This window comes from Trachurus japonicus, chromosome 12 (assembly GCF_045865225.1).
Source record: "Trachurus japonicus isolate A0001 chromosome 12, Traja_1.0".
NCBI lineage: Eukaryota > Metazoa > Chordata > Actinopteri > Carangiformes > Carangidae > Trachurus > Trachurus japonicus.
In genome coordinates, this window is record NC_140918.1 from 23,865,119 (window position 1) to 23,888,095 (window position 22,977).

Here is a 22,977-nt window from a genome sequence, read left to right on the forward strand (position 1 = left end):
GCAGTGTCTGGTTCCCACAGCTTTTTCTACTAAATGTAATGTGTTTAAGGTGCAGTGACTAATCTTCTCTATGGTTTTGCAGAGTGACCGTCTCCTGATCAAAGGAGCCAAGATCGTGAACGATGACCAGTCCTTCTGCGCTGACATCTATATGGAGGATGGAGTCATCAAGTGAGTTCTTAGTTTTCCTTCAAGCTGCTAACAACTGAGTAAAAACTCTCCTTTTATTATGTTTACAAAGTTACAAGCAGTATATATGTCTCTTTGTACAACAGTGTTCATGGTAATACAGTAGTTTATCCACACTGACACAAAATGAACTTTAAATTATTTCAGTCTGCGCCTTCATCATACTGCAGTGCAGCACAATAATAGACAATTGATTGAAATTGAAATTTTTCTGTCTCTAAGTAAAGACCACAAAATATTGAGTTGGACAATCTAATTTCTGGCCCTTTTAATCATATTACACGGTCTTCCTCAGCATGATATGTTTTCCTGGTTGTTATGGAAATATGAATGTCTAAATTTCCATATTCTGGGCACTTCATGCACCTCTCAGCAGCAAGCAGCTGAATCAGGAGCAAATTGGAATTACAGAAAAACTTCCAAGGGAGAGACAGGGTCTGGAGCACAGTGACAGTTTGACAGTCCTGTGTCTTCATCAGTTGGTCAACGTGGCCAAAAACAATGAGTGAGTAGGTTTAGATTTGACACTGCATTACTGGGTTTCAAATATTTTAATACTAATAATAATAATCATCTGATAATAGATCAATGGATCAACGGATTCAAGATTAGGAGTTTCCACAGCCAGTGTCCAAGTGCCTCATACCTTGTGGTCTAATCACAGTGTAAATAAAAGAAGACAGATGTAAAGTACAAATAGTGCAAGAATCATCAGTTAAAGGAAGCATGACTAATTTTGAACGTCATTTGGGATAAAAGGCTCAAACTGTTAAAGCACATGAATCCAATACGTTTCTCAGGAAAACTGTATGAATCTTTTTGCATAATCAAAGGCTGAAAATCAACCAGATGTTATAACTCATAGCAGTGTCACATAGAAATCTGTATCTTTCTTATGTTGGCATTTGTATAAGTGTAATTTACCTTTTATATCTATGCTTGTACATGAATTTACCTAAATTTAAATTATTGTTACAGTACTGTTATGTCTGGATAATTACAATGTGTTAAGTAATATGCAATTAAGAAAAACATAAATGTCCATGTAATTTATACTGTAGGTTACTGTATCTGAATTTTTTGTTCCATTAGTTTCAGTATTTTGTGACAGGGGAAGAAAACATAGTTAAAGCAGAAGTAAGTGGTCCGGTCGTTTTCGCTAATTCTGCGTTCCAGGCAGGCTTTTGAAATCGTAAATTACAGCTTCAAGTCACAACTTACAACTTTGTAGCGTTCCAGGCAACCCACTCGTGTTTTTCCGGCCTGTTTTACCGGTGAAAGTCACTATAACGGCCACTCGTAACTTCTGACCCGTGAACTCGTACCAGATCGAACTGGTACCACTTCACGATCGGAAAAATACGAGTTTCCTTGAACGCACCATAACAGTCCCCGTCCCTACGTCGCCACATTCACGGCGTTCCTTGGCTGCACACACAGCCCTGCATGCCGTTCTCTCTCCTCATTGGATAAAAACTGTAGGATACGATAAATGTTTTCTCCTCGGCTTACAGCAGAGCAGAGTGACTGACAGACCCGTGTTTCAGACCAAACACTCTATAGAAGTGATTGCTGTCGGAAGATATAACTATTTAAGACTTATATTAACACAAATATATCACTTACTTCTGCTTTAAATCCACATAACCAAAGGAAACAATGACTTCTGCTAATATATGAACTTTTTAAAACTGAAACTGTAAAGTCACTTGATCAGCCTTTATGTTTGTGTCTTCTCTATTTATAATCCATAATATTCCCTTACTCAGACAAATTGGGGAGAACCTCATCGTGCCCGGCGGGGTAAAAACCATCGATGCCCATGGCCGCATGTTGATGCCGGGCGGTATCGACGTGCACACGCGTTTCCAGATGCCCGATCGAGGTATGACCGCAGCAGACGACTTCTACCAGGGGACCAAGGCGGCGCTGGCTGGAGGCACCACCATGATCAGTGAGTGAGAGTTCAGATAGACGGATCACGCTGTCGCTGATTCTTCATCTCTGTGAGAGAGAGGCTGACCGTGGTGTCTGCACAGCATCTGTCCCCACGGTGATCCTCCATTCACTGATTGGCTTTAATTGAAAATATCTTAATGAGAACAGGAAGGGAGCCAGACCTCTTCATGACCGAGGCCAAAATATAAAACCGTCCATCTGCTCTGAGGACTCAGAGCCATGAGGTTCTCACTGTTGCTGTGGCAGACTGAGCCAGGAAGTGAATTAGTTTCCCTGTGGACACACACACACACACACACACACACACACACACACACACATACTGCAGATCGGTTGCTGTTATTTCACAAACACTGCATGGATTGCATTATGTTTAATACAAATCTCAGCACTGTTTTTTCCCCTTCCTATTTGCAGCTCAGTTTCCTCATATGTTGTGACATAGGTGTCCCTGTTTGAATATTAGCTTATAATAAGGCTTAATGAAAATGTTCCCTGTAATTATCACAGCAGCCCTCCCTCTGACTCAGCAGCTACATGCACCCTCCTCTTCCTCACAGCAGAACAAACACTCCCCCACTGTCACATCTCCAGGCTGTAGGCTGACTGCCGCAGCCTCAGACAGGTCTGCAGCTGGGACCAAACAGTGCAGCGGCCTGGTGGCTGTGGATTGCACATCACCGAAGAAGACAGATGTAATGGCAGTAAAAAATGGAAAGGGACATTCTCAAATGTGGTTTGAGTCACATTTCGAACCACAGATGAAAGTTCATGATTAAAGCCCATGTTCCATGTGGTCCAGACATAATAAAATACATCTAACGAGACACTTGTGACCACATGTAGTATGACACAAATTAGTGCTCAGTCCATGGATAATTACACAATAAAAGCTTTGGGAAATCGTGACAGACATTTTAACTCATTTTTTTGTAATTTTACAGCCTCATTGACTCAGATTATTATTTTTTAAATTACAGTCGACAGATTAATTTAATGCAAGTAATTGTTTGCTAGTTGTAATGTGACGCGCATGGTTTCCAGAACTTAGCTATTGCTAAATAGCCCGCGTTAGCAATAACAATTAAAGGCTAATATTTACCATAATGTTTCAAGTTAGGCATCAAAATGTATTCCTCAGTTCCTTCAGTGGTGGAAAACAATGTTAACTCTTGTCTTTCTATTGAAGTTAGCATGCTAACCAATTAGCCCTGAGACCTTGATCATTTTCCGATTGCGACTCACTGGAGCATTATAACCTCTCTTGTAAACACTTGTCAGTTGATAGATAGATAGATAGATAGATAGATAGATAGATAGATAGATAGATAGATAGATAGATAGATAGATAGATAGATAGATAGATAGATAGATAGATAGATAGATAGATAGATAGATAGATAGATAGATAGATAGATAGATTTGGGACCTGAGTGCAGGCTCTAGTTTGAGTAGAGACAGGAGTCTTTTATCTGATTAAAGATCAATACTCTCTGAGTAGTCACTTGAGACTACTTTGGAACAGACTGAGCCGCCATGTGTGGATCAGGCTGCTTCTGGGCCTGGACTCAACATTAGTAGATCTGGAGAACAGATAACATCAAATACAAGATCACAGGGTCTGAGTCACTGTGTTTATGTTTGACAATCAGTGTACTTGTGTGTGTGTGTCCAGTTGACCATGTGGTACCTGAACCCGGCATCAGCCTCATCTCAGCCTTCGAGCAGTGGCGGGAGTGGGCCGACGGCAAGTCCTGCTGCGACTACTCTCTGCATGTGGACATCACCGAGTGGCACAAGGGCATCCAGGAGGAGATGGAGGCACTGGTGAAGGATCATGGTGCGAACACACCCAACACAAAGTCACATTATTGATAATAATAATTATAATAAACATTATTAGTCATTAGTCATTGGAGTTTCTCAGACTAATCTCTTCAAATCAGAACATTAAAAGCTGCCTCTTTGCTTGGTTTGTTCATTTGATATCAGTTAATATAAGTTCAACCTGTTTACAGGAAATTGCATGTGGCACATTTACGAGTTAATATCAAAGAATCTGATCTCTTTAAGCAAGAAAACACAAAAGCTAGATAGAAACAAGAGTAAGACCCAACAAGTGTCCACAAACCACTTTATTAATCTAAATTTGCCTTTGCATTCCCACTTTTTGAGTAGTTTACATGTCTAAAACAGCACACAGCACATTTTGAAACAATGATATAATATTATATGTCACAGTTTGATGTATTTTCCATTGAGTCAGTTGTCACAACTTTACAATCAGCGTGGCACATTATTGTTCAAAGATTATTCACCTTCCATTTTAATCTGACCTCCTTTTTTTGATATCTTTGATGTTTTTTTCAGGTGTCAACTCTTTCCTGGTCTACCTGGCTTATAAAGATATTTTCCAGCTTACTGACGCTCAGGTGGGAATATTAAGAACTACTGATGTTACAGTAAAGCTCAGAATTATAGTGTAGTTATACATCCAAAGCCAGGGTCTAGTTTAATGATACTCAGTGACAGCAGCTGGCCTTCTTGAGGTGCAGCGACTCTGTCACTAAATCTTATTCAAGTGAAATCATTTAACATGTGACCTGCTGCTGCTGCACATAAATCTATACAGATACAATACTGCACAAATTGCCTCATAGTGATCACCGTCAGGAGTATTACTTGGATTAGCCAACGTAGCATCTAAATCATAACTTGTTATTATAACATTATTCCAGGCTGAGAGCTGAGCCAGAGGAGTAACAGACAAAAAAAAATATTCCAGATATTTTTGTTGGCCCGCCAAGACCTTCACCATGTTTATATTTGCATCTGTTGTATCTGGCAACACACTCTTCAGTGGCATGAAGTTATAACTCGAAGAAGCAAGCAGAGTGGTAGCCTACAATACGTCTGACATTATAATATAATAAATGTCATATCTCACTCTTGTTCTTGGCTCTCGCTCTCGTCCTACAGTGTGAGTTACAGTTGCAGCCTGTTTGTCTTGGCGAGGCGTCACCTCCCGCTGGTTATCTGTGTGTTTCTCTTAAGAGACTGAGGAGATAATGAAAGCCACATCTTCATAAGAGTGTTTCTTTGAGTCATGCTTAAAATAAATTAATCCAACTTGAAAGTCGTGCTGAAACACAAATGTGTTGGTCCCTGCACCTGTGTGAGGAATGTTTGCAGGCCGGTGCAGCCAGGGTTTATCATTCTCTCTCCATGTCAAACTGTGACGGCTCTTTATTGCAGCATGTTTGGCAGCTGGGAGATGATGACTCATTCAACACATCAGTTTTCCTTCAGTCTGTGAAGTCATCTTATCGCTTAAGCAATCAGAGTGTGGGAGACTCACACACACACACACACTGTTTGAAATCCTGGACTAGTGTTTGATTTCAGCACAGATTCAGAGTCATTAAGGTTGTTATTGTTGTCATACATCATCTTTTGGACTTGGTATCCCAGTGTAATTAGAGAATTAGTGTAAACACACAAGGTCTGATTGGAACTGCGGTCTTCATCATTCACAGCTGATTCTGGAGAGAAGCAGGTTCAAGCCAAAGCAATCATTTGATTATTTTATTTGTGAGTTGACCAAAAATCTATTGACATCTTCTCTGACAGATCAATAGTCTCTTAAATCATTTTTTAAAGGGAGATGCCAACTGGCTACAACTTCATACATTGTGCTGCTTTTCTATGATTTGTATGATTTCAGATCAATTCTCTTCAGGGTTTAAGACTTAAACTCAGCCATGGGAAATGAATGACTTTGTTTAATAATAAAAAAGTTATTAGTTGCAGGCAGACTTAGATTCATAAATCATGCAAGATCTGATCTGAACAGCTACATCAGAGGAAAAAAAACATGTTAGTCTCATAGAAATGAAAAGTTTAACACTCTCAATATGCAAATGATATTAGGAAGGTATGTGAGCTTTAAGTGCAATTCTTACATCAGCATGCTAACGTGTTTAACAGTTGTGTCACCCATGTCTTTAATGTTTTGTTAGCCTGTTAGCTCACAGTTCTCAAACTCATGGCAGAAGTAGAGCAAAAGTCAAATATCACATTATTCATTAGTCATTGGGATTCATCCTCTGGGAACTGTGAACATCATTTTATATTAAATCATCCAGTCATTTTAAGATATATCAGTGAAACCCCTAAAGCCATATGGCTAGCACGACTAAAACTCATGCAAAAGTCTGCAGTGATAACTTTGACAGAATTTGTGATGTCTCCCAGATTCCTCAGCTGCTGTCTGGCCTTGTGTTTTCTTCTCTTTTAGCTTTGATTTGCACTGAATAAAGACATAGTCAAGATATTCAGTATTTTTTCTTGTCAGTCAGAAAAAAAGAATGAGCCAGAATACTTACTCATGAAAGGACCATATCCCGACGTCTAGACGGAGTCTTTTCAGGACTAAATATAGACCTGTCTTGGGCCTAATTAGTCAAGTATTCGTTCAGACGCCCTTATGACCATTAGCACATTTGAAAAAAGTACATCCCCCACACATTACGTATCAGACATTACAGGAGAAACTGGGTTATGTATTTTTCGAGCTCAGTCATTAGTCTCATGGTCTATAACAATAGATATAATGAGGAAAATTGTACTTGCACATCTAAAGTCCTAACTGTGTGTCTTTGCTGCAGGTGTACGAGGTGTTCAGTGTGATCCGCGACCTGGGAGCCATCGCCCAGGTGCACGCTGAGAATGGAGACATTGTAGCTGAGGTACGACGCTTGAGTCCACAATGGAAGGACTTCCTGCTGGATGTTCCTCTTACTATTGGCAATAAAAGAGATTTTAAAAAATCAAATCGTGTCTCAACGAGGCATTGCTCAACACCGACACATGTAGCACAAGGCTGAGAGCCTCTCTGTGCTTATAAAAACGTCTATGAGCTGTGTCACATCATTTTCTCCACATAAATGATGAAATGTTCAATACTGAGCTCTTAATAGCCAACAGATGAACAGGGTGAATATTCATGGAGGTCATGACCATGCTTCGTTTTTTTTTTTTACTGCCAAGCCTGGTCATGAGGAACATGCATGAATCCACCTGCACATGACTCACTATCTTGCATTTCCACGGTGGTTTGCGTATGTGTTCATCTGTGTGCGTGATGTGTGTATTTAGGAGCAGCGCAGGATCCTGGACCAGGGGATCACTGGGCCTGAAGGACACGTGCTGAGCCATCCTGAGGAGGTGAGACAGAGTTTGACCACTGTGAACGGGTTTTAGGGTGAAAAGCTGCAGGGTTGACATGTTAATTAACCTCTTTTTATCTGTGTCTGCAAAAGTCTGTTTCCCAGATTTATAACGTTCCCTTTGAACATTAAGATAGAGAATGAAATTTGACATTAAATTTTCCAAACAAATTGTTTCTGCCCTAAGTGAAGTATTGCTTTATAGAATGGTGACAGGATGGATTTACAGAATGAAGATTAAAACCCCCTGGTAATAATCAGTGCAGTCACACCATGAAAGGAAAGAAAATGTGAAATTGAAAGCAGAGAAATGCAAAACAGAGAAGATGAAGAGTCCACTGTGTTCTTTTTGCCCGGGACATTTTGTCAGTATTTTGTTAATGACAAATCACCACGCTGGTTATTTCATTTGTCAAAATAAGTTGCCAAAGTTCTGCACACTCTTTTTCTTACTGCAGAGAGGAAATACATGTCAGCTTTTCTGCCAAGAGTGAGATGAGAACACTGATACCAGTCTCATGTGTATTCTAATCTACAACCTACAGCTGTTTAGCATAGCTTAGCCCATAGCAGGAAACGCCTACGGTAATCTGCCCATATCTGAAAGTAACGAAATATAATTATGCACCTACAATACTAACATCACTAATTAACAAACTATGTCATGTTTGTTTAATCTTAATGACAAAGTACAGGTGCACTCACTTTTTGGGTTAGTCATAATCTGATTCTTGCTACGCTAACCTGCTTTTGGTAGCTTCCTGTTCAGCTGCTAAGGAATTAGAGTTACTTCTCATTTTTTGGCAATAAAGTTACATTTTTAAGCAGTATTAAAGTGTATAACCAAAAAACCACTATAAACCTTACTGTAAGGTCATTTCCTGAGGGCATGAATTTATTTAATTGATTTGTGCAATAATTTCTTTATAGGAAGAGCAACTCTTTATCTTTACAATTTTTTAAAACTCCAGATCTTGCAAAAGCACAAACATGGTTGACATGTTTTTTTTCCATACCTAAATTGTTTGGGATAAAAATGCAGTATGAATCCTGTGGTATCAATTTTTGTGTGGATAACACTTTGCAAATAAAGCACAAGTCTGAGCAAGCTCTGTGTGCAACAGCAGTTGCAGTGATGGGGATACTAAATTGTTTTGCACAGACAGAGGGAGACTCAGACCTTTCAAACTATGTATCATTTGTTGAGTCCAGTGCGGACCACAAACGCATGTTAAGTTGTTTTACAAGGGCCAAAGCCTCCCGTGGGTGGAGCAGCGGATTGTAAAAGGTTAATTTTTATTATCTATACTTTTTAAATAAACTCTGAGAGACCATTGCTCAGAGTTTTATATCTACTGTTTCTCTCTCCCTCAGGTGGAGGCGGAGGCTGTGAACCGCTCTGTGACCGTGGCCAATCAGACCAACTGCCCTCTGTACATCACCAAGGTGATGAGCAAAAGCGCTGCAGACGTCATCGCTCAGGCTAGGAAGAAGGGTGAGCCTAAAACAAGTGTCTGACCATGGGTTGAACAAATCAACAAAACCTCACTGCACTTTGTTAACACTCACATAAACACTACTTTTTTCTTTTTTTTTTTACACAATTAAAGCTATGGTTTGGATAAGAAAACCGCACCCCAATTAAAATAACATCCAATGCTCATTAGATACAGTAGTAAGCATGTGTATGGAAACATTCAACAGTCCACATGGCAATGGCAATGAAAACTTTATTTATATACTGTAGCACATTTCAGACCCAGAGTCATTCAAAATGCTGCACACAAAATATCAACATACTGACAAAATAAAAAGTACATAACCACACATTAAGTCACACAAGAAGAGAAAGTTGAAGAAGAAAAAATTGAATTGTATGACGAGAGCAGCAAACCAAAACACATGATGCATGTAAGAATAAATCAACAAAACCTCACTGCACTTTGTTACCACTGACATAAACATTACTTTTTTTTTTTTACACAATTAAGTTATGGTTTGGATAAGAAAACAGCTCCCCAATTAAAATAACATCCAATGCTTAGAAACAGTAGTAAGCATGTGTATGGAAACATTCAACAGTCCACATGGCAATAGCAATAACAATAGCAATGGCAATAACAACTTTATTTATATAGCACATTTCAGACCCAGAGTCATTACACACAGCCATTATACAGTATCAAGACAAAGAAAGTACAGCACAATAAGTCACACAAGAAGAGAAAGTTGAAGAAGAAAAAACTGAATAATATACACACACGTTACAGAATGACGAGAGCAGCAAAGCAAAACACACGATGCATGTTAGAACCTGGAGGGGCAGTATCTGGTGTTATAGTGGGACTGAACTTTCAGGCACCGTGGTGTACGGAGAGCCAATCACGGCCAGTCTGGGAACAGATGGTTCACACTACTGGAGCAAGAACTGGGCCAAAGCTGCCGCCTATGTCACCTCCCCTCCCCTGAGCCCCGACCCAACCACACCAGACTATCTCAACTCCCTGCTCTCCTGGTGAGACCCTGATCCAAAACATCTAAAATGTCACAATGACCTCATCTTTGTGCTCTCTAACAATGATTCAACTTCACTCCATGTGCTCCCTGTTTTCTATCCACTCCTTTGACCTTCTATGTAGCGGTGATCTGCAGGTGACAGGAAGTGCGCACTGTCCCTTTAACACCGCCCAGCGTGCTGTGGGCAAAGACGACTTCACCTTGATTCCTGAGGGCGTCAACGGCACGGAGGAGAGGATGTCCATCATCTGGGACAAGTGTGTGGTACGTATTTATACTTTACATAATGAGCTGGGGGTAGGTACAGTAACATGGATCAAGATGTAACTTCATGATATCTATACACAGTTACAGTATGTTGACCGACTGCTTCCGGATAAAATAACGAGGCTGTTTTTGGTTCATCCAGTGAATTAAAGGCCTCACAAATCCAGATACTTCATCCATCACATTGATGAAAAAAATGATGTAAAGAGTTTACATCCATGCACCAAAAGCAAAACACAGGCAAGAAGAAGGGAAAAGGTGTGTGGATATAACAACACACACAAGCAAAATCCATCTTAACAGTGAAACTCACATTAATCCATTCTGTGTGAGAATGATTGACTAAACCCTGCAAGAAAATGAATGACAGAGAGAAGAAGACTAGATAAAAAAAAAGAAAAGAAAAAAAGACTGCACCTCCTGTTCAACCGTCACTCTCGCTCTGATTTATCTCAGGTGACAGGTAAGATGGATGAGAACCAGTTCGTGGCCGTGACCAGCACCAACGCCGCCAAGATCTTCAACCTGTACCCCCGCAAGGGCCGCATCGCCGTGGGCTCCGACGCCGACCTGGTGCTGTGGGACCCGGACATCACAAAGATCATCTCCGCCAAGAGCCACAACTCGGTACGGTCTCCGCTCATAAACACGCACGTCCGATAACATTAACACCTCAGCAACAAGCGAGGCCTCATGTCGCTCACTGTTACAACCACTATTTGCATCATTTTTATGAGCTTTCTGTCCACTGCAGTGTCATATCCCCACTGGGGCCACTAAAGGGAGAGGATATCAAATTCCACCCAGACTGCAAATTAAACACAAGTACACACAGGGGTGTCGCATACTTTTTAAACATTAGCCGTTGAGTTAACATGACTCCAAATGAAAGTAGGAAAAGTGACCTTTAGCTTCTTTTTTTAGAAAGATCGAGGTAGTGATTTGACATAAAATACGTCCTCACAAAACATATAAAACTCTGTTATGTGATAGAGATTGACAACAGCAATGATAATAATGCAGTTCATGTAATTGATGGCAGAGCAACTGGTTTATTAGTCCACTTCTCCTTCGTTGGATGGGATGTTTTGGGTTTTATGGCCTGACTGCTGAACAGGGTGTGGGCCTCACACGGCGTCAGGGGAGTGATGTCATCCTTAAAATCTTCCAGAGAACTGGAACACATCATTTCTGATTGTTAGCAGGCAGATCACTGTGTATTCATGAGTGTGTGTGTGTGTGTGTGTGTGTGTGTGTAAGAGAAACAGAGGGGCCATTGGTGCATATGTTCTTCTAATCCTGTCATGTTCTTTGGTTTCTTTTTATTCCACTCGGTCAGAAAATGACGGACTAATGTTCATGGGAGGAATTGCTCATTTGGATGTGTTTATGTGAGTGGAGTGTATGTGTGTGTGTATGTGTGTGTGTGTGTGTGTGTGTGTGTGTGTGTGTGACAGGATAGCCCTGCCTTCTGGTGATCTCATTTCAGGCTTTCAGCGTCCACCAGATTGCCATGACCTCAACTTTAGCTCCAGTAGCTTTTAGGAGAGAGCAGTCAGTCAGCTTCCAAACTGGTCACACAGCAAACCTCCCCACCCTCCTGGTCAACACACACACACACACACACACACCAACACACCCAAACACCCAAAGCCCTGAAACAACCACACTTCTTCTTCCCTCGCCCTGAACAGCGGTTCCCCCTACAACGACTAGCTTTGCTTTCATTATTAGCGTTAGAAGACCAACAGGACGCTTTTAACTGTGTGCGAGTTAAATCAGTAAAGCTCCTTTCACAAATGCACTTTAATCCACAATCATTTTGGCAGTTTTACATGGCGGCATCATGTGTGAACACAGACCAGAGTCCATCAACGTTTCTCTGGCAATTTTTCGGATAATGACTTGGGTGAGATTTACATAAATCTGCAGCAACAGCATGTAGCCTACCTCAGGGAGGTTATGTCATCCGTGCGATGGGGGGAAAAATCAGCGGGAGAGGATGAATCATTGTATCTGTGTCTTTGAAGGTATTCCTGTGATGATTTATGTAAGAAAACATCACAGGAACACAGCTGTCAGACATGAACTGCAACTGAGAACCACTACGGATCTATCTTTAAGAACATCTGCAGGAGCGTGTGATGGATAATGTTGTGAAATCCTGTGGGATTAAAATCCATCACTTTGGCAGTTTGTTTGAGAATACTGCTTTGTCCTTAATTTCCCATCTCGGTGATGTTATCCAGCGCCGTTGACACCAGTTGTGACTACGAAACATCCATCAGACAATCATGTGTAAACAGACTCAACATGGTTATGGTTAGGGGAGTTCTTCTGCAGAGGAGCCTACCTACACTCCCCTTCACAGACAATTAACTTCCCCAGCGAAAGAGTGATTATTACAATACTTCTGTAGCCACTCTTATGTCACCTGACCAGAGCATTTGTGACCATAAAGACTAAATTTACTAATTTATTTATCATAAGATGACTTCACACAGTAATGTTTAATCCCGATAAACATGAAAACAATCAGAATGCACTGTAAAAAAAAGAAGAAGAATAAATTAAGTGATTAATCCAATTTTAAAATATACTTTTATGGGGTGTATACTTTATATGTATTGTATGTGTAATATGTTTGTGTCGATATTGTGAGTTTTGTACTTAAGGCTGGGGTTGAAAAAAAGCCTATAGCTCCCGTTATCATTGACCAATCAAATCTATTTTGGTCTGGAGGGGAGTTCCTGATTGGTTGAAGGGCTGGCCCTACTCTGTTCGGAGGCACTACTCTGTCCTCCCGATTTGTTAGGACAGAGTATAGTGCCGGTCCTTCAGCCAATCAGGAACCCTCAGACCAGAATAGATTTGATTGGTCAAAGATACCGGAAGCTGTAGGCTTTTCAGGCTGCTGCATACAGAGGCATAGAGAAACACTGTGATCGCCCTAAACACACAGACCCTTTCTTACTGATAGCTGAATGGGAAAACACAATAAAAAAAATAAAAAAAGTTATTTATTTATTTCAAATCCTGCTTAGCCCCACTTTAACTGTCTTTCCATCTGTTGGTTTCCTACAGGCTGTGGAGTACAACATCTTTGAAGGCACAGAGGTGCGTGGCGGGCCTCTGGTGGTGATCAGCCAGGGCAAGATCATCTTGGAGGAGGGGAACCTCCACACCACCGAGGGCTCAGGACGCTACGTGGCCCGTAAACCTTTCCCTGACTATGTGTACAAGAGGATAAAGGCCCGCAGCAGGGTACCGTAATGTTGTCTTCTTTTTAGTGTCTGTGTTTAGTCTTTATCAATCACCATTTAGTCAGTTCAGTTTATCTAAAATCATACAGTGAGGTTGTGGTTGTTGGAGGGAGGATTTTTTTTTAGGCCTGATCAGAATTTCCTTTGTTGAAAGGACATCTTGCGTAAATGCTGCTCTGCACACTCAGCAGCTTTTTTAAAAAATTTTATAACCGTTATGATTGTTTCATGGCAAGCTGGAGGGATGATGCAGCTTGTTAGGGACCGGTCGTAAATGTGCATGCGTCCTTCTTGGAATGAATGGATGGGTGGAATATTTGCTTGTTAGTTTTCTCTGGCTTGACTCTGGTATCTTGTTTCCCAAAATGCAGCTGGCTGAGCTGAGGGGTGTTCCTAGAGGACTGTATGACGGTCCGGTCTGCGAGGTGTCAGTCACCCCTAAAACCATGACTCCCGCCTCCTCCGCCAAGACCTCACCCGCCAAGCAGCCCAACCAGCCCGTCCGTAATCTGCACCAGTCTGGATTCAGCCTATCTGGTCAGTGACACATTAAAGCTAATGTTGAGTTTTGGGTTGGGGGGTGTAGTTTGTTTTTTCTCTATGCTCAAATCAACTCTCTCAGGCTCATTCATTTCTCATGTTGTGTGAAAGTCTGCTTCAGTGAGCTTTGATTATAGTTATTCAGTTTAATTATTTATGGAAACAAGTAGCTGATCTAGTCAAAAATAGAGACTGGAGCTTTAAATGTTTTTAGATAAATAGCTGATAAATGATATGGTAAAATTTACGCATTTGTAAAGTTTGAGATGTTTACTGTCTATCCAAAAAATAAGCTTAGAACAAATATAAAACATAAAAACTGTAGAAGTGGAGAATGTGGATTTCTCTGTTCTTGATTGGCTCTGCTGTTAATGCCATTCAACAGTCATAAAAATGAGTTAAGCTGAGTTAAGTTAAGTTAAGCATTGAGCCATGTTATGAAATTTCAAACAAATGCATAAAGAGCAGCAGCCATGAAATTTGGCAAAAGGTCTGATCTCATCAGAATTTATGAGCAGGATTTTGAACCAGAGTCAGTCCACACAGTCAACACAAACACAATGATTCTGTCTTTCTGAACATGAAATCCATACACAGGTCAACTTAGGTGAAGTTTGAACTGATGATCTCTTACAGACAGTTTTCTAACGATGGGTGTAAAATGGATACTGGGCTCCAAGATGGCTCCCATTCATCCCAATAAAAGTTACTAATAGTTTTTGTTGTAGTAACACAGTTTTCCACTGGAAGCAGGGCTGACTCCCCGTGGAGTATCTGGAGGGATCTCTGCTCCAGTGGGGTCAGCCAAGCTAGCACTACGGCTTGTGATGTTGTTTTATGGGTTTTTAGGCTAAAAGTTACAGTAACAACAGAAAATGATGAATGAAAATAACGTGTACAGTATTTTTTATAACTATGACACTACAATGGTTTATGTGATTGTAAAAAATATTAGTTAACAAATTTAGGGGCTATCTGCAATACTTAAACTGAACCACAGAAATTAAAATAAAATGGGTCAAAATGTATAAATAATAATAAATAAATATTCTAATTTGGATGAATGTTAAAGGGATAGTTCAGCTTTTTTGTAGAGGGGTTGTATGAGCTACAAATGCCCATTACACTAGGTATATTATTTTGAGATTGGACTTCTCGTAGGCGGCGAAAATACGCTTCATTGACAACAGTGTCTCGGTGCAGCAGATGCTCCGGTCTTTCTCAGTCGGGGAGAGGAGAGACCTTTCTACTGCATCTAGTGTAGCTACTTAATTGGCATTTGTAGCTCATACAACCCCTCTTCAAAAAAAGCTGAACTATCCCTTTAAGCTTGCTACATGTGTGCCACATGCATTTAATGAATTTTAAACTAAACTAGCAAAGATTCCTGCAATTAGCCTTTGTCTTCCATTGCAGTGTGTGTCATGGTGGTTTTCCTGCAGTATCCAGCTATGACTAATAGAAGTTATTACTTCATTAAAAATTGATGCAGTAAGATCCTGATGAACAGATCATTCTCTCTCTTCGATGCAGGGCAGAGTGATATAGGAGATTGAATGAATTTCCCTTTGGACATGAATAAAGTAATTCTTATCTTATGTTATATGCTCTAAAACCTGTTTTGAATTAATTGGCAAGCTAGCTAGCCAGGTGTCACAACCGGCTGGTATGACAAGGCTGAATAACTGGTTTGGAAATGTAATAAAAACAATTTGAACCGTGAAATATAAGTTCGCTTTACACACGACCTTAGACGGCTGACTTTCCATTCGATCACACAGGTGCTCAGGTGGACGACAACATTCCTCGTCGGAACACCCAGCGCATCGTGGCGCCCCCCGGTGGCCGGGCCAACATCACCAGCCTGGGTTAGAGCTCCGGCCCCCCGGCCGCTGAGGGGGAAACAAAGATCTGAGGGAAGATGGCCAACAGGAGCTGAAGGGTGGAGAAAACATCATGTCACCGGTTGCCTCCCCCTTCTCTACACCAGACCACGGCCATCCTTCTGCCTCGATCTCTCACTTCCTCCTTCGCTGCTTTTTCACGTACCCACTCTCCTCTTCCCTGAAACCTGACCCTAGAGGACACAGCTAGAAATGAAAAACAAAAAAAGTCTGCCTCATGATGAAAAAAAGAGAGAAAAAAAAGAAAACACTCCTTATTTGAGCACTTTTGACAGCATTATTTCGTTTTTTTTTTTTTATACTGTACTTTGTCCCTGCCATGTATCCTTTTGTTGTTTGTTTTCCTGTTGTTTTAATAGAAGGGTCGAATGAGACTAAACTGAATTAATACAGAGGATCATTTTCATGCAGGATCTCAATTGTATTTCCATTCTTTCTCTTTTTCTTTTTCGTTTTGGGAGTAGTTTAACTGATGCATGGGTACAAAACCAATATTGTTGTCATGTTATTTTGGTTTGAAATAGGCCAAAACAGTAGGTTGCTTGAAATTGAATAGTCTTACAGTTTATTCAGCCAACAAGAATCTAATACTTCCTTCAAGCTGTTGACTATATGTGATTTGTATTATGTTGCATTTCAGTCACTTTGCTTTCCACCGCATCACCGTCTGTCACACACTGCTACGATCAATATCTAATCGATTATTTGCCATGAATATATGGCCTTAAGATTTGAAAAATTGAACAACAACACCGATCTTTAATTAGAGCCATAGACTCTGGCTGCTCTGGCTCTTCTCTTGAGTTTTTCCGCCTGTGGCTTAGCTAAGGTACAAAAGTAAAAAAAAAAAAAAAAACATATTCCATATTTGGCAGCTGCCTTTGAGCTTTTGAATTGGCGGGAAAAAAAAGTCTTGTGCAGCAGAAGGAGCTTTGGCAGGTAGTAAATAGAGCTTTATTCCTCATCGCTGAGCGTTCGGCCGTTGTTAAGTGAGAGGATTGAAGGAAAGATAGAGGGAGGAAAGAGAAAGTTGTATTTGCTGTCACATCACACTCAACCTTTCCTTGCCTTATTTCTTCTTTAATGCCGTCCTTTTAGAGAACATTTTAAAACTGCGGGAAGGTGCCATTCACGACGCAGCTACATATTTTCCAGTTTGTTTGCATTCCTGTGAATCATAACAGTCCAAACCTTTCAATTGACAGCTGTTGAAGCATCTGATAACCGTCCGTCACCAACCAGTGCATTTACATTCAGAATGTTTCTTCTTCTCCAAATGTGACTGTTTTATACTCATCAAAAATCCCTCTTTCCTTTCTACTCTTTATGTGCCTGAACCCACAGAAGTTGTACTGATAGTTTGATTTTTATTTCTTGTTTTGTTATTCTTATTGAGGTAAGTGAAGGATGTAAGATAAAAAGATGTAAAATAGCCAGGATTAACCGATTCAAAGGTGCCAGATTTTGCGCTTTCATAGGGCCTATTCTGCTGGTAGAGCCCCTGTAAAGACGAAAAATGCTTGATATCTTATAATGTTCTAATGTTTTAGAGTTTTTAACTTGTTGTCAAACTGCTTTTTAGTGTCATTCTGTATCTAGGTGCCTAAGGGCTGAGCACTATTGATTTACGCTTGAAAGTAGACATGAGCTAATGTACTTCTGACTAGTGTGCAGTGTTAATGTGTGAGGGATGGGACACACAGCAGGCTCCTGTACAGCACTCTTTACTGTTGTGGACTTGGTGTCGCTGCAGGCTGTGCTGAGCGCTCATACGTTCTTGTTCCTTTTTTTTATGTGCATGATCTGGATTTCATTAAGCCAAGCAACTGACTTCCTGTGTTCCCTCTTATGTCAGCGAGGTCTTGGCCTCCAGTCACAATCTTTCTGCAGCCTTTTTCTTCCCCCATGACTCAACACGGAGCAACAGGCTCAGCCTGACATGGACACAAGCAGGGGCCAGTTACATGAATGTGGATTAAGACCTCTTCACTTTAGATTGGACTTGAATTCCTTGGTTAGACTCGTCTGATTAAGACATGAATACCAATTTATTTTTGAGTGAACAGAGTCAGAAAGCTGAGTAAAAAAATGGAAACAACCAGTGAGGATATGTCTTTACAGCTCTGCTTTAGTTTACTGGACACATGAAACAGTGTCAATGGTCTTATCTTATTTACCCACAACCCAACGTCAGAAACCAGTCACCCCAGGAATGATAATTGCAGTCACTTATATAAACATGTTTGTGCTCATCTTGAATGGCCACATACATCAGGAGAGTGAAACACACTGAGGACACGGCCTCAGTGCCTTCAGGAGCTGTAGCTATCTGCTGTAACTCAGTCTCATCGATCTGTGTCTAATCAAGTCCGTTTTAAGATTAAACTCAAGTCTGTCTCCATGCAGCTGGCCCCTGACTCACACCAGTATGTAACATATAGATAAACTTGACACCATCTCTGTGTTTGTGCTTTCAACCCTTTAGCTTCTCCAGGCTTCCTCTGCTCTGATTGAACTGGAGGCCTATAGAAGGCAAAGTCCATCAGCGTTACCAATGATATATGCATGTGAAGAATCTGAAGCAGGAGGAAGGGGGTGGGGGGGGGGGGGTAACAAATGTATGACTCTGAAGCATTCAAAGATGAGTCAAGATAGGAATGGGAAAATGGAAACTGGATCTCCACGGCAACTTACACATCACATAACAAGGTTTCTGTAAGTCAGGAGTGAGGCAGCTTTTCTCCACTCACTGCGGTCTACTGTTTCCTCTGTGTAGATGCTGTGTTACTTACTACTATGACAGCCGTACTTTAGGCTGGAGGGTAGATGGGTGAAGTGAGGTGAAGTCCTCAAACACTTAATTTTGGCAGCAGACATCACTCATCTGACGGTAAAAGTACACTTTCTTGTATTTTTGTTCTTTTCCATTTAACCCCTCCCTGTATCCCTCTTTCTCTTCCTGTCATTCTCCCTCCCTCCCTCCCTCCCTCCCTCCCTCCTTTCCTCCATGCCTGGCTCTTTCCTTGTTTCTGGCTGTTGCCGTGGAGACAGACCCCTCCACTCTGTCAGGGTTCTGCTTTTTTGTTTGTCATGGCAACGCTTGTTAGATTGCAGGTTGCCATTAGCAACTCGTCCCGACCTGGTGCTATTAGTACAGCTTTGCAGACATACACGCACGCACGCACACACGCACACAGACACACACACATGCACGCACAGACACATTTTTATAATTAGTCTTTGACAGTGCTGCAGCGTTTCTACATAATCCTGTGCTGAGTTGTGTTGAACACAGAGTCCTCTGCTGCTGAAAGAGAATCTGTTGGAGTTGAAAGCGCACTGCACATTGTGGTGGGAACACACACACACACACACATATAGTCACACACATGCTAAACAGCAAACAGCCGTCGCTGTGCTGCAGCACCCACGCCTGAAGAATTGACTTGGATATTAAAAACCAGCTGTCAGTGCTGGCATCCACGCTGTGTCCCATGCCTCCTCAGTTTTCACACACACAGGCACACACAAACACACACTAAAACACACACTAATACTCCTATTATGCTCTGTCAGCTTGGATGCTTTTCCTATGCCATATTATGCTAATGATATATGAGTATGTACACTATGTGCTGCAGACTGAGAGGAGCTTCCGTCCGTTCTGAGGTTGTTGATGCTGTTGAACACCTTGCCCCCCCCCCCTCGAACCCATTCGTTCCCCCCTCTGTAAGCCTTTCCCCTTTGTGAAAGTGAAACTGTTTGATGGTATTCGTCTTTGGTGGCTGTGGGGTTTCTGGGATGTTTGCTCACTATGGAAAAAGTGTCAAATCCCATGGATGGTGATGTAAAAACACAAAAAAAGAAAAGAAAAAAAAAACAACAACAACAACAAGGACTTCAAAGAATAAAAAAAAACATGAGAAAAAAATGGAATCTGTGTTTCTGAGTTTTATGTTAATGTCAGGAGCCTTTGGTTCCTCATAAAATATAGACACACACACAAAATATACAGGTGCTGTTGTAGACATGGACGGCCGTGTCTTGGCAGTGACCACATCTCTGGCTTTCCATTTACTGGTGACTGGAAACACTATTATCCACTTAGATTAGTGGGCACATATTGTACTAAAAAGTTAATGAAGTACTGTGAAAGGTACAGAAACAATCATGGTGTGAAAACCCAAAGCTGTAGCAGAAATGTTTTTACACTAAACCTTTAAAAAGTGCTTCAAACTAACCAGGCCGACATTTTCTGACTTAATTTGAAGACAGCTGAGAGATGCTGCACTCCCTGCTGCATTTTCAGTTAGGTTAGAAAAGGTTTGTCATCATGTCACCATGGCAACAACAAGAAACAGCACCGGGCAACAATACAGGAGCTTATTTCACTGTGTCCGAGTTCCTTGAATGATGATGCACCTCCTCCACGGCAGCAACAAGCATCGCTGAAAACATCAATGAAAAGTCTGATTATTAATAATAAACAGGCTAAAAGTGAGAAGAAAAAACACATGCTGCAGCAGTCCTGTCAACCATTTCCTCTGCTTCAGTGACAGCTTACTCTGCAATCCACTGCCCAGCAGATCCCTATAAACTCCTGTAGTCTCGCCACAGTGAATTCTACAAACAACACTGCAGCACACTTGTCGAGTCTCTCTGAAGCTGTTCCTGACGTTGTTCTCAGCTGTGCACACAAAGAAAAACAAAATAGTTGTGTGAAGAATAAAGATGGAGCTTGAGGGGGGAAGTCCAAACCTGTCTGCCTTCACACCTCCACATACCTATCTAGTCGCAGTCAGGGAGTGAGTTTGAGACACTTAGATGATCCATAAAAACACTTTGTCTGAAGCCTACTGACACCTTTTGCACTACAAGTAATCAAAGACTTTGGAAAAGCACCAGACAAATGTATAGTTAGGAACTGTCGAGTGAGAAGATCCTGTCCAAACCCACGCTGACCTGCTGGGACCTTTGTGTGTACCATTTACCTCCATTGACTTAGACATGCAAGTAAGGTTGCACACAGACATGAATATGTGCCAAACTGAGAAAAACAGCTTTTTGTCAAAATTATGAATAACTACCAAGTCTATAATTGATTAGATAAAGGTGGACTGAATTAAATGTATCTTGTAGTTTGTATTTCTGATCAATTTTGACCGTTTAATGGCAGATACTGCACTTTTGGCTTGGTATTAGCTACAGATACGGCACTTTGCCTTGGTTTTACTCCAATGGAATTATAGAGTAGGTAAATTATAGAATGTAGGCAGTACAGTACTCTTTGCAGATACTGCACTTTGCCTTGGTTTCACGGTGCTTTTTTGGATGAGCAGCAAAATAAAAAGCCCAATAACTCTGAAAATAAAATAAAAAATGCAGATACTTTGCTTTTGTAGGCAGTGGGATAGTCTCACCATGCAACCCATGGATGATTATGGATGGATACTTGTCCTCAGTTGGTCCCTGTTGGTGAGTAATTGAACACAGTTTCTATGAGTACTGACATGTGCTGGTGAGATCACACGCTCATATTTCTAACTGCACACTGCAAGGAAATCACTACCATGGTGTTGCATTAAATATTTTGACACTGGGTGGCAGTGCTGTCATGCTCTTCACTCACCACTCCTCGCTTCCTGTGTCACCGCCTTGATTCATGTGTGCAACAAAGTGAAACACTGTGATTATCTTCCTGGAGAGAGAGTCTGAACATATCTGCTATATTATCCCCATTTTTAAATAATATTACACCCCCCCCCCCCTCTCTTTAGACTCCACCTTATCCACCACTCTCCACAGTTTGATAAGATGATTTACATCCCTGCCCATATCTGAAACCATCTTGTGCATGTGTATGTGTGTGTGATGCTGCATGTGGTTGTTTGCGTGTGTTCACTGATGAATTCAGCTCTGGCTTCTGTTTGTGATGGCTCAGCACTTCCTGAGTGATAGTTTGAAGTATGACCTCAGGGAACACACACTATCCATCACTCGCCACCACGTCTGTCTCACTGAGAAGGGAAAAGCCTGCATGTATCTGCTTGCACAGACACACACACACGTGCGTGCAGCCGCCCCTGCACACACTTTATTCTGCACACGCTATCTGAAAATGAACGTGTGCGTCGGGTCTGGAGCAACAATATTTGTACAGATTGAAAAGAAAATGAAACAGCCATTCGAGTGTAATCACAAGCAGACGAGTGGGAGCTGCTTTGCTTGAAATGATCAAATAAAGCATCTGTGGTGTGAGTGAAAGAAGGAGCACAAGGAGATGAACTGAAAGATGAGCTTCACAGAGGCGGTGTCACATCACGCAGACAATGGATAAAGCTTTTAGAAATCACAGCACTGAGTGGTTATTACTTAAATGTGACATGTGCATGATGGGAATCATTTATAGTCTTTGTGATGTTCTGAAGCATCATTAGATTTCACTTGTGTGGATGGTCTGTGCTGTTTCTTGTTATGAGTCAATCACGTTAGTGCTCCAACTGCCAAATTACAGTAATAAAACACATTCATCAAGTGCAAAAAATATTCACCTCTGATTGGCACCAAATTAGCCAGAGCTAAAATGTGCAATAAAAAGTGGAAAGCAACTATCAACCTGGCAGGCTTGTTCCCAGGAGCATTAAAGTGAAACATTTCTGCATTGTAATGAAGAAAAACTATTTTCAACATAAAAGCATTCTTTGACTTAAGAGGCACTTTCATGTGGCGTCCTCGGAGGCACGTTGGGGAAAGACAAATGTGAGAAAAGTTGACAAAAATATACACAGGATGAATGGACTGTTTGAGATTTAAATGCCTCATTTCTCCTCCATGGAATGATTAAACGTCCCTGTCATGATATGATACTTCCTCTGCCTGCAGGTCACGGCACACTCAGAGGACGATGGAGACAACTCGCAGTAGCTGGTGATGGATTGAAATCCTACTGTTGGTGATGCAGAGCTTTTTCTTCCCACCATCGTGGTGATGTTTGTGTGCAGTGCTGCCACACAGAGCCCTCTAGTGGCTGCACATCAAATGTTTTCCCACACTGGCATGTGAATGATATTCATGATAGGGCGCTGGGCAGACAGACTGGTCATGTTACTA

General features: G+C 41.2%; 1 protein-coding gene across 2 annotated transcripts in view; it reads left to right on the plus strand.

The window, feature by feature from the left end:
* dpysl2b (dihydropyrimidinase like 2b) overlaps positions 1-15,915 on the plus strand; it is a 30,395-nt gene extending 14,480 nt beyond the window's left edge. For both annotated transcript variants that reach the window (XM_085793889.1, XM_085793890.1), the window contains exons 2-14: positions 83-171; positions 1,959-2,143; positions 3,824-3,988; positions 4,519-4,580; positions 6,816-6,896; positions 7,306-7,374; positions 8,751-8,871; positions 9,735-9,891; positions 10,016-10,157; positions 10,617-10,787; positions 13,245-13,424; positions 13,795-13,960; positions 15,745-15,915. In XM_085793889.1, the coding sequence (XP_085650015.1) occupies positions 83-171; positions 1,959-2,143; positions 3,824-3,988; positions 4,519-4,580; positions 6,816-6,896; positions 7,306-7,374; positions 8,751-8,871; positions 9,735-9,891; positions 10,016-10,157; positions 10,617-10,787; positions 13,245-13,424; positions 13,795-13,960; positions 15,745-15,836 (1,680 nt within the window). In that variant the 3' untranslated portion in view covers positions 15,837-15,915. The remainder of the gene's footprint in view (positions 1-82; positions 172-1,958; positions 2,144-3,823; positions 3,989-4,518; positions 4,581-6,815; positions 6,897-7,305; positions 7,375-8,750; positions 8,872-9,734; positions 9,892-10,015; positions 10,158-10,616; positions 10,788-13,244; positions 13,425-13,794; positions 13,961-15,744) is intronic.
* The last annotated feature ends 7,062 nt before the right edge of the window (positions 15,916-22,977 follow it).